Source organism: Lissotriton helveticus, chromosome 7, assembly GCF_964261635.1.
Source record: "Lissotriton helveticus chromosome 7, aLisHel1.1, whole genome shotgun sequence".
In the NCBI taxonomy this organism is placed as follows: Eukaryota; Metazoa; Chordata; class Amphibia; order Caudata; family Salamandridae; genus Lissotriton; species Lissotriton helveticus.
The window spans coordinates 185,566,708-185,585,770 of NC_136068.1; the positions used below are offsets into that span (position 1 = coordinate 185,566,708).

Consider the following 19,063-nt stretch of genomic DNA (forward strand, 5'->3'; position numbering starts at 1 on the left):
ACGACAGCGTAAGAAGAACACAAAAGCCATTTTAGGAAAATTGTTAAAAATGAGAACAACTAAAAAGTGAGTCAAGTTTAGGAAAAGGTGGGAGTGGAGCATTAAGACTAGTGGCCAATCAGAGAGACATCTGAGTACAGAATGATTTATGTGAGTTCAAGGGAAAACATAAATCAACTACAGAGATGACTATAAGCTGAAAATGTTTAGTGGAAAGAATAGAAGGAACGAGATCAATTTTACAAAAGTAAATGATTCAGAAACAACAGTTGTTTCTAAGGATTCATTCTTATGATCTGAAAACTCAAACAGTCCTAGAAGAGAACAAGGCCATCCACTGTGTCAAAAAGTGAGAAACAGGATGAATGTGAGAAGAGGAAGTAAGATAGTAAGACATCAAAGAAATCAGTTTTTAAGAGTCTTGTGTCGCATAGTTACATTTCATGCATACGTTAAAGGCAATGAGAATGAAAGAACCAATTACAAGAGAAGAAATAACTGAAGGTAATGAAGAAATGGAAGGAGGAATCCTTCAGCCTACAGATGGGATTGTGGGCCAAGAGAGATGATAGAGGCGGGGAGAAATCCTGTCAGTAAAAGGAACGCACCAATGAAACCACCCTAAGGATTCTTGTGGCATAGACGAAGGATACTGAAGAGGAGGTGGAATGATTATTAGCAATTGTTTAGGTTATGACGTTAGGTGTTATCAGAAATCACACCAGGAAATGGCTGAGATCCCAGGAAAGAAGCGAGAGACAGAACGGTGTGTGGTCAACAGTAAGGAAAGCCACCGCTTGATCTACCTATATTATATATTATTAAGGGCTGATTGACAGAAGCTCAGATTGACAAGTAGGAAAAAGGGAATTGACATCCAAGACAGACCTTCACTTTAATAAGTAGAACAAAAAAACAGATTGTTTTGGGAGCAGGGGAGCGTGAGTGCCAAGAGATGATGACATCAGGGAGTGCACCGTTCATTACAAGAGTTCGAGAGCAAAGGAAGGAAGTAGAGAATCTGTCACTGTTTTGAGGTGAAAATTGCATCAAAGTCATTAGGGAGTACACAGGAAGATTAAATAGGAACAGGAAAAGTGGCTAATGTTACAGAGAACTGGCCAAGGTGATAGGGCTGAATGAATTAAATGGTCGAACGTGATAGGAAAGAGCAGCAGTAGGGGAGAAAGAGTTAGAAAACATTAGGATTAAAGTCACTCAGAAGAACCTATGGGAAAGGACCACTTTCATCTTAGTGCCAAAACTGCAACCGGAAGAGTATACTGAATGATTGTTAGAAGGGCTGGGTGTAAATTATGTTTTAGTTTAAAAAGTAAGAAGAACAATGTAATTCATGTCCATGGGAATAACCTTCTTTTGCAAGTTTGAACATCTGTGAAAGATCTCTGCATTTCATCTTCTGAAAGTTATTATCAGCCCATTGTTTGGAATTTTTAACACATGTTATTAAATAGCATTCAGAAAGAAGTGAGACTAATAAGTGGTATATCACCATAAACTAAAATCAATCCCTAAAGCCACAGTGTATTCATTCTCAAATGCACCTTTACTTTTTATGTCAGAATTTATAGCTTAACTTACTATTTGTTTTCCCCCAAATCATTTGTTAGTAAGAATTCATTCATGGGGAATTTAGGGGTCCCAATGAGGCCTGGCTGGTGAGAACTAAGTAGCTTTGCTGGTATGTTTTGCACGACCATGCCATAGTAGTAAAGAGTCTGTCATCCTGGTGGTGGTGGGTGGTGGGTGGTGAGTGGTATTCTACATGCATTGCACTATGTGGTTGCATGTCACAATATCCATTAGCAAAATATCATCCTACAGATATATCATATCCAGAATAGCAACTACCATAATATCAAGAGGTTAAGTATCTGTAGGTAAGTGTAGGTTTGCCAATCTTATCTCCACTTATCTGTGCATTGAAGCAATAGATAGCATCAAGGTGCATATATAAGGAGTTAAGTACAGTAAATGTACTTCTACGTACCATCACAATATTGATGTCTGTTGATATTCTGGTAATGATATTTTTGCAAACCCATCTTTACAAATTCGATATTCCAGCAGAATACCCTCTCTGCCTAACACAGCTTCTTACTCTTTAACTCATGCCAATCAATTTATTTGAAATGTCTGTTTCCAGCAATCTTCACTGTCTGAAGTTTTAGTAAATTACTTTAGCATACATTTAAATTGTGTGACAGGACAGATCATCAGTGAGGTTGTAGCTATGGACACTTGAGCATCAGCCTGCAGATCAACGAAGCCTCCTGACACCCTCGGTCTCAAGGAGTTTACGCTGTAATGTAAATGTAATGTAAATGTAGTTGAGCTTATATAGCGCACAGCTACCCGCAGTGGGTTTCCCGGCGCTTGCTTAGGGAACCCTTCCTGGTATTCCCCTGTGAGATAGCAGGGTATCCACAAGGTGAAAGTCAGGCATCCCGCCGCGAGGGGCCGTTGTGGAGATTAAGCAAGCTATTGCCCAGAGTCGCAGAGTGTGAACCCGTGAGTCGAGGAGGCACCGGGGCGAGAATTATCGAGTCCGTGGAATTTTTAGCCCAAGACCCCGCCGAGGCGGGGAATTGAACCCTGGTCCAGGACCGATCTCAGCTTCCGGGTCTGCTGCCTCTAACCCCTGAGCCACACTTCTCCACAGTAGGGCAGATTAAAATGGAGGCATACACTCTGAGGAGGAATGATTTCTCCAAGGACCATGGAGAGCATATGGATTACTTGAGTTGATTTGTCACCCGAACGAATATTGATTTAACGAAAATTCTGAGAAGAATCAATGTGTGATAGGCCAATGATTGATACTTGTCTACTTAAGAGATGATTGCTTATACTGCATGAGGCAACATACCTGTTGATTGGGCTATAGCTGAGGATGTCAGCAGGATGAGTGACTGATGCAAGGAAAATCCCATCAGGTAGAGGCAGAATTCAACGAAAGTTTATTCATTGCGGGGGGTTGTCTTTGTGTGTTGGGGAGAGAGAGAGAGAGAGAGAGAGAGAGAGAGAGGGAGAGAGAGAGAGAGAGAGAACCTTATTAGGAGACTAACAAATATCCAAGAAAGATTTTAACCATGAGGAGGGTCAGAGAGGAGTGCTCTGGCACACGTCACCACAGCCCATTGGGAGTAACATCCCAGAGCGCAGCAGAGGGATTTTGTTTCCCTCTATTGAGCTAGGGCTGAGCTGGTGCAACCTTGCCTCACCAGAAAGGGTTTGGTTGTTGCTGTAAATCTGACGTTGCATGGGAGAATTATAAAACCTTTGGACAAGAACAGGTGATGCAAGGAATCCAGAAAAATCCAGTACTTGATTTCCTTCTGCTGCACCAAGTGTATATTCAATGTTACCTATGTATCCTTCTATTGACTATATACCAGTTTCTGAAATACTACTTATGCCGCCTCAGTGGCTATGATGCTAACAAGAGTTAAAGGCAATTACACTATTGGAATGTTGAGAGCTCAACTAAAGATTATGAAGTGTGTTAGGGCCAATAGGGCTTGTGTAGACCTTCTTTTCCAGATTTGTAATGTTTGTCTTTCTTTCTTTTTCTACTTGTTTCATTTTAACATAATTTGACATCTTTATTGACAACCCACTATCGCGCGAACCTGTGAAGAAAGTATAAGCACAATTTTTTTTTTAGAAATGGCACTTTGTAAATTTTTCATAGCCTAAGCGAAGTGATGCCGTTCTAGACAACGCAGGTCCTTGTCATCTTGTCACCTCTGTTTCCTTCCACTATAAAAGGCGTGATGGCAATGTCAAAAAGTGTGTCTCACAGCCATCTCATGTGGCTCTGTTTAGTATGACTATTGAAACCTGTCTTCTGTTTTTCCTCTCTTACGCCGCGTGAAGGGAGTGGGAGAACTTGTAAGTGTTTATGGTTCTTCAATCCTGGTTGCACGTGTTGGAGAGGCATGTGTGTGGGGGTCGAATCCTACTGGTTGAATGTAGGTTTGGGAATGGTTCTCATGGTACACATTCTGTCAAGAGCCAAGGAGAGGCAGTGTACACTATGTATTGGAGTAGAGAGTCTAAGTAGAAACATAAATGTCAAGTTGCAGTGAATTACATTTGTTTCTTTCTCTGACATTTACTACAACTTGGCTGGTCTAAAATCCTTACTCCAGCTCTCGCTAACTTGGGGACACTTATTGAATTAAGGGGAAGGTGAAGTAAAAGTCTACCTGAGCATGCGGGTAACACAGGCCCCGGTGGCACAGGGCGCCCTCATTTAGTTTAAATCCAATGGATAGTTGCGATATGTGGGAGTACCGGAGACTCCTCACCACCTTCTGCGGGAATCCCCACCATTTTATGTTATGCCAATGTTCCCTAATGTTAAGGTGTGGAAAAGTAAGATTGCCAATGTAGGGATGACGGTGAGTAAATGTGTTGAAGTAATAGTTTGAAAGTAAAAGAGGCAAGGCTATAAGGGGATATGTCCATTATTTTTCACAATGCAACACAGCGCACAACAATTTACCTCCTCTTGCATGGCATGTTTTGCTTGAACCCAAATCTAACCCAGACAAAGGTAAAGGTATTATTCATTGTAAATCCTTAACAATGACATATTGTTAAATTTTCTGAATCAGAGCAGATCCTCTTAGTCAATATCAATGCTTAAAAATGACCCTGACATAAAGTACAATTCAAAATCAGAGCAAATGTTCTTAGTCAGTGTCAAGACTTAACAATGACTCCAACATAAAGTACAATTCAGAACAGGTCTTCTTAATCATTGTCAAAGCTTAACAATGACTCCGACATAAAGTACAATTCAAAATCAGAACAGGTCTTCTTAATCAGTGGCAATGCTTAACAATAACTCCGACATAAAGTACAATTCAAAATCAGAGCAGATGTTCTTAGTCAGTGTCAATACTTAACAATGACTCCGACATAAAGTACAATTCAAAATCAGAACAGGTCTTCTTAATCAGTGGCAATGCTTAACAATGACTCCGACATAAAGTACAATTCAAAATCAGAGCAGATATTCTTAGTGTCAATGCTTAACAATGACCCGACATAAAGTACACTTCAAAATCAGAACAGACCTTCTTAGTCAGTGTCAATGCTTAAAAATGACCCTGACATAAAGTACAATTCAAAATCAGAGCAGATGTTCTTAGTCAGTGTCAAGACTTAACAATGACTCCAACATAAAGTACAATTCAGAACAGGTCTTCTTAATCATTGTCAAAGCTTAATAATGACTCCGACATAAAGTACAATTCAAAATCAGAACAGGTCTTCTTAGTCAGTGGCAATGCTTAACAATAACTCCGACATAAAGTACAATTCATAATCAGAACAGGTCTTCTTAATCAGTGGCAATGCTTAACAATGACTCCGACATAAAGTACAATTCAAAATCAGAGCAGATGTTCTCAGTCAGTGGCAATGCTTGACAATGACTCCGACATAAAGTACAATTCAAAATCAGAACAGGTCTTCTTAATCAGTGGCAATGCTTAACAATGACTCCGACATAAAGTACAATTCAAATACAGAACAGGTCTTCTTAATCAGTGGCAATGCTTAACAATAACTCCGACATAAAGTACAATTCAAAATCAGAACAGGTCTTCTTAATCAGTGGCAATGCTTGACAATGACTCCGACATAAAGTACAATTCAAATACAGAACAGGTCTTCTTAATCAGTGGCAATGCTTAACAATAACTCCGACATAAAGTACAATTCAAAATCAGAACAGGTCTTCTTAATCAGTGGCAATGCTTAACAATGACTCCGACATAAAGTACAATTCAAAATCAGAGCAGATGTTCTTAGTCAGCGTCAATACTTAACAATAACTACGACATAAAGTACAATTCAAAATCAGAGCAGATGTTCTTAGTCAGCGTCAATACTTAACAATAACTACGACATAAAGTACAATTCAAAATCAGAGCAGATGTTCTTAGTCAGTGTCAATACTTAACAATGACTCCGACATAAAGTACAATTCAAAATCAGAACAGGTCTTCTTAATCAGTGGCAATGCTTAACAATGACTCCGACATAAAGTACAATTCAAAATCAGAGCAGATGTTCTTAGTCAGTGTCAATACTTAACAATGACTCCAACATAAAGTACAATTCAAAATCAGAACAGATTTTCTTAATCAATGTCAATACTTAACAATGACTCCAACATAAAGTACAATTCAAATTCAGAGCAGATGTTCTTGATAAGTGCCAATGCTTAACAATGATCCCTGACATAATCTAGAATTCAGCATCAAGGCAGATTTTACACATGTGAGTTAGCTCTCCCTCTTACTAATGGTTACTTGACAATATTGTCTTCTCTCCATCCCTAGGAACCAGACAAACGTGCGGCGGATGCACACAGCAGTGAAGCTCAACGAAGCGATTGTGAAGAAGTCGCAAGAAGCTAAACTGGTTCTGTTAAATATGCCTGGGCCGCCCAGGAACAGAAAAGGAGATGAGAACTGTATCCTTTCAGAAATCAATGCTTGTGCTAGTAATCGAGGAAGTCTGTTGAGTTTACACAGATTTACAACAGCATGTAACGGGCCTGTGCATCAGGAGGAATACAAGCACTTGAACAAACATTACTCACCAATGTACTAGCATTACACCACTTTGATTCTCAGGCTGCCTATGTATTACACCTCTGTGATGAAGACGAGGTAAGTGTGCACCAACAATCAAGAGTAAGCAAATGTTCTCACCAGTGGTACTCTGTATTGGCAAAGCAAACAGTGTACACCAGCTGAGAACAAGCATTACACAGGAAAGATGCTAACTCCACTCGAAAATCACACAACAGCGCTACACCAATGGTAAATGAAGAGTCAATGTTCTAAAGAGGCATAACAGAGCTTAGTAAAAGACACTGCAATAAATCTCAGTGAATCAGCAAAGCCACATCCACACCCAAAACAAGCACATGAAGCAGAGACCTGGTAATATGACAAAAGCCTTAGAAACGGATTGACACCTTTGAACCAATTTAGTCCAAGAGAATGCATGCCCAGACCTACATCATTGGACACAAGATTATTTGAAAGTTGGAATAAGGTGTACACAGTAAAAAAAACAGAACAATGACCTGTACATGTTCTCTCCTTCCGTCGTTCCTCTCTTGCCCTCTTATTTCCTTTTACGTTCATTCATGCCTTAGGAATTGGTATAGTGGCTTGCCTTTGAGAGACAAGGCCATTGTACAAATAATGTTCAACTTGACTGTACAGTCTAAATACCATGAAGCATAGAAGAATATAGCAATTGTCACACAGTTTTTCCGAAAGTCCTGGAACCCTCACCGCCCTAATGGTGGCATGCTTTATCATTGGGTTCCCTCCTCGTTTGGAGCAGATATCTCACTTACATGACTTTATATATTTATGAGTCCAAAGAAGAGGGAAAAATTATTTTTCCAAGATTAGGTGGGATCCGATCTGTGCTTTAAAAAAAGCGAGGTCATCCTAATTCACCATTATTTCAGTTGCAAGATTAAAAGCACAAAAGTGACGATTGTAGAAAATGTGGGGATCCCTACGTTTGTTTCGTCAACATGTTTCAGGCACTACTAGGTGCCCAAAATAAGTCCGTGGCCTTTCGTAGGACCCCGGGACCCCTAAACGCTGACCAAACTTTCTCCATTGTGAGAAATATAGGTATATTGTCCTAGGGTGGTAAAAAAAAAGAAATGCAATGTTTTTTTGAAACAGTGCATCATAAGGTATATGGTAAATATATCCCCCTATTATCAAACTAATGTCAAGGAATGGTATAGATTTGGCCTCTTAGGTCTAGGTATTTGCCTTGAAAATCTAAACACCCACATTTGATAATAGACTGAATGTGCTGTACAATGAATTGCAGAACATACCTAATCCAACCACCGGCTATAATACAGCAGTGAATATTTGGTGGAATTAATTGAAGTAAGATCAGCCTGCCTCTTTCCCTTCAGGAGACAATAATATGACATTTCCCGAAGCTAAAAGATTTGGTGGTGGCCTGAAGGAAGGTGTTAGGGTATTCCAATATGTGGGAGTGGCTCCAGGAGGACTCATTTGAGGCCAGTGATGTAGATTGGGGGTTTGTATCCCTGATTGACTGTGCCATAAAGGGCCTGGGGAGGATACTATTAAACAGGCCGATGTGGAGGGCAGGTGAAAACATCATAATCTCCGACATACAATATGGCTTTAGGCCAGGTAGATAATCCACTGACCAATGTTTCAATTTATATTTAATCATATGTAGGTATACCATTGCTTGGTCAGAATCAATTCACCTGGTGTTCATGGACCTAACGTTCATCTTTGAAAGGGTCAATCACGAGAAGTTGTCGTGCCTGCTTCTGGTGTTGTGGTGGACCTGGATAATGTGCTTTTTTAAAGCAACCTACATGCCCACACCTCAGCCTCTGTGTGGTTCCCCAAGGCTTGACTTGTTCCCAACCTTTTAGGAGCAGAAAGGGGGAGGGTTGTCAGCAGTGCATTCTTTCACCCTTCTTGTTTACTCTTTACATTAATGGATTGTCTCGGTTAAGTACAACTGTCCAAGGTGGGGACGAGACCGCTTCCTGTGCGAGTGTACGATGTGGTCTTCATGGCGAGGACTTATGTTGGTTTGTAGTTATTACTAGATATATTTGTAGACTTCATGGTCAGGCTGGACCTCATGGTTAACATTACTTAGTGATATGTGATGGAACTGGGCCTATAGTCCACCAGAACAAAAACATTTACGGTGGGTAACCATACCTTGGCCAAAGTTTAGTTTTTCTAATTTCTATGGGTCTTGTTTGAGTCGCAGAAAAACTGGAAGCCCCCGATTGATATTAAGAAAGTGGAGCTTATCAAGGCTAATGCTGCTGTGGCTAGTTTTGCTCAGAGGTTGGGGCCTAGAACCCCTAGTACTCCTACCAAGGTTTACCAGGCTGTTTTTATTCTTAAGATGTATGTATTATGATATTACATCCTTTTATGGTTATGATTATAACTGAATATTTATTTACTTACATGCGAATAGGGGTTTGTAGGCAGAGACTTTACTCCAAAGACCGCTTTGACATCTGGATAGACCGGATAATCCTGGGGACCTCCGTGTAGAGCTTTGTGAGTGTGGTAGCATTTTTGAAACCATATTTTGGCTTGGATGGGAAGCCAATGAAGTTCTTTCTGTTCAAGCCAAATGTCATCAAATTTCCTTTCTGAAGAAATCATCCTAACCGTAGCATGGAAAGGGGAGAGGGGATACTATTGGATCCCTGCAAGTCTGTGTAGTCCCAACATGAGATAATTCACACATGAATGAAGTTCTCAACTGGTTGGGACTCACAAGATGCTTACTTTTATTCTGAGCACAGAGAAAGAAATTCCCAGATATGGCCAACGTATGGTGTGTGGTTCTAGAGTCAGAGTTGTGTCAATTGTGAAAACAGGGGATTTCACAGAGGAGGAGAGTTGACTAAAAGTCATTGAAAGAGAGTTTGTTCAGTAGAGACAGGTCCAGAATATTTTTATGCCTTAGGGTGATGAGACCGAACTCTGTTTTGGGAGGTTTAGAAAGAGTAGGATGTTGTGCGACATTCATTGCTATATTCTGCTGAAACATAACTTCAGGATGATAATGATGTCAGGCCCTGAGCCTTTGCAGAGAGCTGCATTTAATTGGTGTATTAGTATATGATGATTCCAGTCTCTTTAAATTTTCCAAACAGGGTTTATGGTAGAGGTTAAACATCCAACTGTGCCAATATAGAGCCTTCTGGGACTCACTTACCACTTGCTCATGCTGAATTTAGTGGACATGGGATTTCGATTTTTACCAGATTGTTTCAGAGATACAACAAAACCAATTCAGCACCTGGTTACTGGCGCCCATCAGGTGCTAAAGTACTTTTTACAGCTTGTGGTGACCACTAGCGTCAAATGCTGCAGAGAGATGCAGTAGTACTAGAAGTAGAGATCTTCTTTACTGATGATACACTAGAAGTCATCAACTCCTTCAGCTTAGCCGTCTCAGTGTTGAACCTTCAATCATGATTTCTGGACATTAATTAGTTGATGATCACTGTCAAATATATTTACATGGTTGACAACACACCATTCAATGGTTTTACACCGTTCAATGGTTTTACATAGACAAAATAGGTTAGTGATCAGCCTGTAGTTGGCCAAGTTACTTGTGTATACTTTTGCTTTTTATACGATGAGATTGAGTTGGACTAATTTTAGGGAGTAGGATACGTCTACTTGTGAAAGAAATGCATTGATTAGCAAGAGCTTGGTCTCCTAAAAAAGACAGAAGGTGGATGTTATGATGTGTCCTGGAATGATGTCGTGAAAATAGTCAGTGCCTTCAGATGCTTCATCAGTATTGATAGCTCATCTGGTGTGATCAGCAAAAACGTGTTCTATGTGGCTGCTGTTTTAGGGTGGAGAGTGTCATCTTGATAAGCATTTATTAGTATTTTGCTTCTTTTGACCTTTTATTTTGTCAAAGAAAAAAGGCGAGCTTATTTCATCTGTTGCCTTAGGGATAAGGGGATATTATATGAAAGGAATGAATGCTGACATGGATGGATCAGTTGACCTTATATCAGTCTGTGACATTGTGCCTGTTTACATGCATGTGTGCCTGTTGTCTTTTCGCCAAAGTAACAGCTTTTGGGAATACCCTTTAGCAATTATCAACAATGGGCTGGAGTAACCAGTATATCAACAACAAAAAAGTTGCCCCTTGGGCTTTCAACAATTATTTGAAAAGGTATATAAATAAAGGATCCTGGAAATACTGCTTTATAAAAGAAGAAAAGACTTCCAGAGAAATGTACCTATCAAACCCAAAATTCATGTATCCATCTATCAACCTAGACACTCTACACTGAACCCCACCGGTTTGTCCCTTAGCTGTAAAAAATAGTTCAAACAACCTATTTATAAATTCACACATAAGGCTAAGAGAACAACTAATACACTGAAGATTCGAGGATTTGTTAAAATCCCAGCTATACTACTATATGAAATCACATATATACCCTATAGATTGTTGTCTTTTTTAACTAAAATGGAGGGGAGAATCTTGCATAGGTTATGGGGAATCTCCTCTATCCCAGTCATGGCTAAATGGCTGCCACCGAGTTTGTCGCGTTCCTTAATCCTGGCTTTAGCCAGAGTGATTTAATTGAGTTATCGATTGTTACAACCCATAGAAGATTTCTTTCAAGAGCTTTAAGACAAAATAGACACACTTTTTCATCCATAACAATCTTGCATCTGCAATGCAGCTCTGCAGCCTATCTCTGAATTGTTTAATGAACTGTTCTTTTAACCAGCTAAAGAAAGCTTTGTCGTATATAGTGCCGCGAGTGAGCTTTCTCCTGGATCGGGCCACTGTCTGAAATATTCTTGGTATGAAAAAGAGTAGGGAAACTGGACATAATCAATAAGGTGCACCCCTATTTAGAAATGCCACTTGAACATAAGATATGAAAAGTATTCCTGCTGATGTGATTCAATGGCCTTACACTAAACACCAACTTGGGAACTTGGGTGGGCATCCTTTTGGCGGAGCAAATTTGCACCCTTTACATGAGTCGGATACAGGTTTTTATTCAGGTCTAAAAAACACAGCGTAGAATCTTTTTACACAACCTTAAAATTTATTGCAGCATTTTCAAATGGAAAGAAACAATTAAAGTTTTTCCAATAATGAGTGGCCTAGATGATTCCAATCCTTGCGCAAACCCCTATTTGTGCAGGAATGGGAATTGCAAGTGATGAGCAATTTATTGCACCCTGAAATTACTGATAATGTTAACATGACCGGTATATTTGGACAGGTCAAAGCTACAAGAATGTAACTGTTAGAAAACGCCTGGTATTTATCAGGACATGTGGATGTTGATGTGGTAAGCACCAGAACCTGCATTATAATGTGCATTATTGGGCATAAATTTTGTAATTGGTGGTACTTATCAGACCCTATTAATTCCAACTCATATGGTTTCTTATTTCATATGGTGCATTAAATAACACCCCTTTCTTTTGGTACCTTAGAGTGAGGACCATAGGGTACATCTAGATCTCTTGTCTTGGATGTCTTGATTTAATGCCTGAATGAATACCTTGCCTAGTTGTGCCTTTGCATACACTCACTCTCTTTATGTTATTGAAAGAGCACCAGATCAGAAAATGTAGACTAGGCACAAGGTTAACAAAAGAGTAGTGGGTTAATCAGCTTATGCAAGGAATTTAAGTAGTGCAGTGTCTCAGGAAGGAATGTTCTCATCTTATCAAAAGATTGTCCAGAACTATTTGGAGCTAGTTCTAGAAACCATCCTCCTCCAATAGTTCTGGAAAACATCTGTCACCAACAGATCTGAAACACTGCTGCTTCCTATTGAGGTAGATATGTTTCCTTTCCATATTAGGGGGATGTGTGCCATCAAAATACTTTCTCGTGACTGGACTTGACATACATTATCTTTTAAATTAGTGCAAGTCTCAGTTCTCCAAAAAACGAATAGAGGAGCCAACTTGACTGTCTCTTTATGGTAAAGCACAACTAAATGTCTATAATGTTGTCAGCAGACAAAATGGATGCATTACTTTTCCTCCTTGGTCCTATGTAAAGTATGACCCACTTTTATTTAGTCCTGCATTTGTGCTTTGAGAACTAATTTCTGTATTGTGAATATATATGTTCAGATTTCCAACATTTGCTTGTCGGGATCCAAGCTGCCACGCCACTCATGGATCACAAAGTTGGAATTTCTACCAACCACCACCCACCTGAGCCAGCCAGGAGATAAAGTTTCTGAATAAGACTTAGGTTTCTGTTACTCTCTAGGAACACAAGTTAATATATTAATATCTCAGTTCCAGTACTAGCTAGCAAATTCTGGGGAATGCGAAAAAGCACCTTTTCCTCTAAATTTGGGGTACGCAGATAGAAGAGGAAAGGCAGACAAAAACTGTAACCAGGAGTACAACAGCCTCTTGAAAGCCCCAGCTCCTGCTTCTTATGGACATATCATGCTGTATCTTGTAGGAAGTTAGTAGATCTGGCACTATCCTCGAGGATATAAAGTGCACTGACACATTGCATTGTTCATTTCCAGTATCAGAGCAGACAATTCAATCTGCCAGACTTCACGTTCTTTGCTCTTGCGATAGAGAATGCGACAGGCGGACCATTGAATCCAGGGACCATTTCCAGAGCTCCACAACCAATATGCAAAAGAGATATCTGTGGCCCCTCTTAGCATTCTAGATTACATCCGGAGCATGAACACGTATAATGAGCCTTAATTCAAAAGAGATAAGGGAGAAGGTTTATACAAGCATGTGACTTTCCCTTCCTCATTCTTTAGAGGACCCTGCAGTTGTATTGCACAGCAATCGGTAATATTTCTATGAAGAGCATAATACAAAAGACTGCAATTCACCCAAACAGGGCATTTGAGTGCAGTTTGAATAACCTGGATATCATCCATTAAATTGGATTCCCAACAGTAATGATTAAATACCTCCATGCTGCAGTCTTGCAAATACCAGAGTGAGATACTCTCCAAAAGTGCTTCCTAAAGAGCCATGCCATTTATAGTCGGAGATCTATGCTGCCTTAGGAGAAGGTGGTTGGCCACATAGAACTATGGGGCATATTACCAACGATTAGCGATATTTATCGCTAACTAGGCTTAGCAACGATTTTTTTATCGCTAAGCATCGCCGGAAAATATCGCTGAGAATACAGCGATATTCACGCATTAGCGACAAAATGCTCTTAGCCATGTTATCCACCTCCCATTGGATAACATGGCTAAGAACTGGTCAGAGCAGGTGTTGGTTTTTGGCGATAGTGGGAATATTTCCAGCGCTACACCTGCCTTGCTAATAGGCGATAGCGACGTTAGCGACTGCTTTCAGTCACTAACAGGTTGGGTACGCCCACTTTGCATGTCATTAGCGATAAATATCGCTGACATGCAAAGCAGGACCCAAACCGCTCGCTATCGCCTAAAGCTGTCGCTAACTGCTGTTAGCGACAGCTTGCTAATAGAGCGATAGAATTATCGCCACTTAGCGGCGATAATTGCCTATGGCCCTGCTTGGTAATATGCCCCTATGTTTTATCCATGTCAGTATCCTCTTGAATATGACTTCCTTAGAAACCTCCTATTCTAAGACAGAAAAACCTCAAAAAGCTACCTCAGCACTCTAGAAATTTGCCACCCGTTAGCATATGATGCTTAAGTCAGATTTACCAAGCAGCTCAAGGCTACCTTGAGTGGCTCTCCATTGCCCGGTTAATCTGGTTTAACAAGAGGCATCGCAAGTCACTGCCTTGTGTTACTCTTCCCCTGGGAAGGCGTTCCATGAATGGAGTAGTGCATGGGTGTTCCACACAACATCCCATGGATTTTGGCACATTTCCAGATTTAGCAAGACTGGTAAACCTGGGAATGCATCATAATGCTATGCCTTCCCACAGGAGGGGCAATAACAAGAAATATCTTTATTTCTCCTCGTTGTTTCCTCTTTCTAAGTGTGCTACCTTCTGCAGCACATTTATAAAGAGGAAAACACCTCTAAGGATTGTTTGCAAAAAATCAATCCTGCCTGCAGCGAAGGCACCCTTGCACTGCTGCACAAGGGTGCCTGTGTTGGTGCTAGGCAGCAGAGTGTGGGCCAGAACAAGCAGAGAGCACGTATTCTCCATATATTGGTAAATATGGCACATCCCTACCCTTTCACGCAGTGCAGCACAGCAGGTTGTCTTGCTGCGTTGTGTTGCATGAAACCTTTATAAATCTGGCCCATGGTGTAAAACTAATTCTTTTAACCCCTTCCACATGGGGCTAATTCCCCCGCGGTGCGGGGTGGAGGGGCCGCTCGTGACGAGCCCGGCTCGTCATGCTGCACTATGGAGCTGTGCTCGTCTCGACTCCGCCCACTCCTGTAGAATGCCCGCATAGGCAGGGAATTACTCCCGCGTGGGCCGGCTGCGGCAGTTATAACGAGCTGAGCTCGTCATAAGCATGCAAGGGGTTAATTTCTGTTAAAGGGATTTTTGTAGCCTCCTGCCCTGTTTAGGTGTCTTACCATTTGTTCCTATTTACAAGGATGTGATCCATTTTGGATTGTCAAGTACTAAAATGGCTGAGCTTCATTGGATACAGCCTAAGATCTTACCTTAGGTGGAGTCTATGATGAGAATCACAATATTGTCCCTTGAAATGCTGAAAAGGAGGAAGCATTTTTGATGGAGAACACCCACGCAGTCAGCACTATGTGGGGATTCACAACATTGTAAATGCTTGTTCCCCACACTCCTTGTTCTTCTCAAACATATGCCTACTTCAAGTAGTGGTATGTGGTGCGATGAGTATTATAACGGTCCCACGGAAATATGTTTTTCCTATGAAGAGGAAAATACATAAGTAAAAAATAGGTACAAAAAAATAAGTGCACGGTTAATATTTAAGCTAATGCACACCTGTAGAATTTCCGCACTGTCATGGGGTTGTGTGGAAGGCATACACCAGGTAAACTGTAAAAGTCATTGTTTACTCAGATATTTGTTTGTTAAGACAGAGCATTCCTAAAAATCTGTGAATGAACGTCAATAGTAGACATAGGTCTGTGTGTTTGTATTCAAATTGAGAACTATCTCCCTTGTTATTAGGTTTACTGCCAGCCTTTGCTCTGCATTCCTAAAAATCTGTGAATCAATGTCAATAGTAGACATAGGTCTGTGTGTTTGTATTCAAATTGAGAACTATCTCCCTTGTTATTAGGTTTACTGCCAGCCTTTGCTCTGCATTCCTAAAAATCTGTGAATCAATGTCAATAGTAGACATAGGTCTGTGTGTTTGTATTCAAATTGAGAACTATCTCCCTTGTTATTAGGTTTACTGCCAGCCTTTGCTCTGTGGACAGTGTAAATTGTTTGAATGTGTTTTGGCTTTTTTTCCTTAACCTGCCTCTTCCTGCAGACATGGAGTTCCTGGAAGTTCTGACTGAACATTTGGACAGAGTTATGCTTGTCCGCGGCGGAGGACGAGAAGTCATTACTATCTACTCTTGAAATGTGAACACTTGTCGGAAGTTTTTCGGCACCCTCCGCGAGAGCCCGACCTCCTGCTTTCAGAGCTCCTGAAGTGGAAAGGGTCTTCTGTTCGTGTTGCGTGCTCAGAAACTTCACCCGGCTTCAGCCATCCTCCCGTACCTTTCCTCCATCTTGAACTGCAGCACTAGATCTTCCATGAGCATTCCAGCACAAAGAGCAACTCTTACCCCTGTCTATATCACAGCACTGCTGTCATTGTTTATATATAAATATAATTACAGTCGATATATCCATCACTTAAACTGAGCCTCACGAATAGGAACCCGCCACCACTGGTCCCATCGTTTGCCTCTCTCCGCTCAACCAGTGGACACCTTGACTGGAGCGTAAAGTATTGGTGTGATCCCACCACCTCTTTGCTGTTCCTTCTGTTCCTTTGCTCCCACTATGTATTTGTTGAACTTGGCTGGAACTGTATCTTAACCCTTACACTTTTAAGTCTCCATTTGGGACCCTCATGACTCATTGTGTGTGACTTGTTTCCTTGTGTGGGAACATTAGGACCTAAGGATGAAAAGGAGAGAGAGAGCCACCAGCATGCTTACCTCTCTAAATGTTTCTCTCTCTCTGCAAGTCCCCTGCCTCTGCTCCCAGGTCTTCAGCTCTAGGCTCCGTCGTCTCTATGTTCTTCCTTTTTGGTTTCAGCCAGTATGGGTTGATGTGTGAGGACTTGGTGAGAAGATACCGACGGGGAAGCAGTCGCCAGTGTTATTCGTCCATATTTTAGTACTGCTCCCTACTTTGCCGAATAGGATCATTTCCACGTGCTCCCCTCAGCCTACCTCCGCCAAACTCCTTCGTGCATGATCTGTGGCAAGATGTGTCCGTGTGCATGACTCCCTGAAGTGGACAACTCCTAGGTGTGTAAAAGGAAAGCGATAAGTACTTTCAAGGTGTCTCGGGATAGCAGCTGCACTGGAGGCGATGGAGCAATGCCGAGGAGTTGCTGGAACATGGCCGGGAGCCAAGCAAGGGCTGTCATTGCTTTCAGAATCCTGTCCAACCATGATGCCAGGGGAGCTCAATGCAATAATGATCGGATGCAAAAAAAAAGAAAACAAATATATATATATATATAAGTATATATAGAAGATAGAAAATTCTAAATGATGACTTTGATATGTGATTCAAAACATCCCCTCCCTTTGCATAATCCATCATGTAAGCTCCCAAAGAAGGAACTCTGACTCTGATTGTCAGGAAGGGGCCACACTCACACAGGAGACCAACAGCTTCACTACCATATGGAATTTTTACCCGTCAAAATATTTCCCTGCAGGAAAACCAGTGGCATGACATGTCTGAAAATGAAGGTTGCTCCCATGCCTCTCCCACTGATTTGCAGGTGTTGCTCTGATGATGAGGTCTCATTGGCTGAAAGTCTTTGATGTGGGCTCTTCCCAAATCCTCTTAAGTAGATTTGCTTGTGTTCCCGTGGCCGCTCCCTTATTTCTCTAGTTTGGCTCAATAGCGATGCCCACGCTGTTCCCTTGATTCATTGATCGTATTTATATCGCACTTCATACCCCGATGTGGGGCACCGAAACAAATGTATGGACTTGAAGCAAGCTACGTGTGCAGGAGTGGATGGTTAGAAATGTTGTCTTGGTTGTGAGCCTATGTGTGAAGCGTTTTGGTGTCATGCATGAGTGACCAGTGTTTGATCCTGGCTGCTCTCCTATCACCTCAGTTTAGCTTCACTGTGATGCTCAGAAGTCTTTCTATATTCCATTGAGGGCAGCTCCTTAATCTCCTGTGTGCTCCTTTGTATGATTTGGATGAGGAGAGATGAGTGTCTTATTATTGGAAAGCTCTGATGTGAGCTTTTCCATTTCCCCTTCCCCTTGTTATGCTAAAAGTCTCAGACAGAGCTGATCATGTTGTGATAGAAATTTATGTTTGGACAAAAAGATTTCTATTTATTTATTTTTATCTTAAATTTAGCTTTAAAATCTCCTGCTACTAGTTGGGTGCCATATTTGCACCAGCTGAATTCGAAGTGCAGGTTTATTTATTTGTGTTTATATATATATATATAAATATATTTAAGTGAGTTATAGGATGCCATATGCCTCTTTGGGGATCTGCCCCACTTGACATTGCTGCAAGGTCCCTGTGCTGTGCTGCGCTGCGTATCAAATGGTGATGAAGTTATGTTGCATTGGTGAATATTCCTTTAGGAGAGGGGTGTCCAGTGTTAATCATTAAGGTCTGAATTAATGCTATAGTTTGAGGACATACACACCTTGCAGAAATTTACATATTATTAATTTAAATGGGAATAATTTAAAAGAAAACTCAGTGCCTCTCCTGAAAGCTTGGTATGTATCCACCCCTAATGAACCACCGTTGGCCATCCTGCCCTAGTATTTCCTTAATCTTATCTTTTCTTACTAATTAAAGGCTTTTGAAGACAGTTTTTGCACATTCTGGAAATTTGGTTCTGTATGGTCCCTCTGCAAGCTTCCCAGATTTCACATACTTGCAATGACTCATAGTTGTGTAGATTTCTCAAAGGTCATGTATCACTCCAAGCAGTCTAGAGTTCTTGCAAAGCCTGGTGATTGGCATTCCCAGACGTCTGGCATGGACATCCCACACTTATGTTGATGGAGGCTCCAAAGGGTCACACTAGAGCTTGTTGCAGGTTTGTATAGGGGTACATGATCTCGTGTTGTTGCATATTTCCCCAAACCAGTGTACAGTATGTTGATACTACAGACTTCAGATGAGTCTTGTAAGGCTTTACTTTGTTGTAGACCTCCATGGCAAACTCTTCTTATCTTAGCATAAATCTAACAAGGCCTACTGTTGAGGCAGACGTCTCACAGTCCTACCTGGCCAGAGTAATTTTGAATTTATAAATCTTGTATTGTATTACCCTCTT

The 19,063-nt window shown here is 41.0% G+C and overlaps 1 protein-coding gene across 1 annotated transcript in view; it reads left to right on the plus strand.

Moving 5' to 3' along the window:
• Positions 1–16,339, plus strand: part of SLC12A5 (solute carrier family 12 member 5) — a 503,432-nt gene extending 487,093 nt beyond the window's left edge. The window contains exons 24-26 of the mRNA XM_078652979.1: positions 3,901–3,915; positions 6,381–6,514; positions 16,043–16,339. Coding sequence (XP_078509105.1) covers positions 3,901–3,915; positions 6,381–6,514; positions 16,043–16,134 — 241 coding nt within the window. The 3' untranslated portion in view covers positions 16,135–16,339. The remainder of the gene's footprint in view (positions 1–3,900; positions 3,916–6,380; positions 6,515–16,042) is intronic.
• The last annotated feature ends 2,724 nt before the right edge of the window (positions 16,340–19,063 follow it).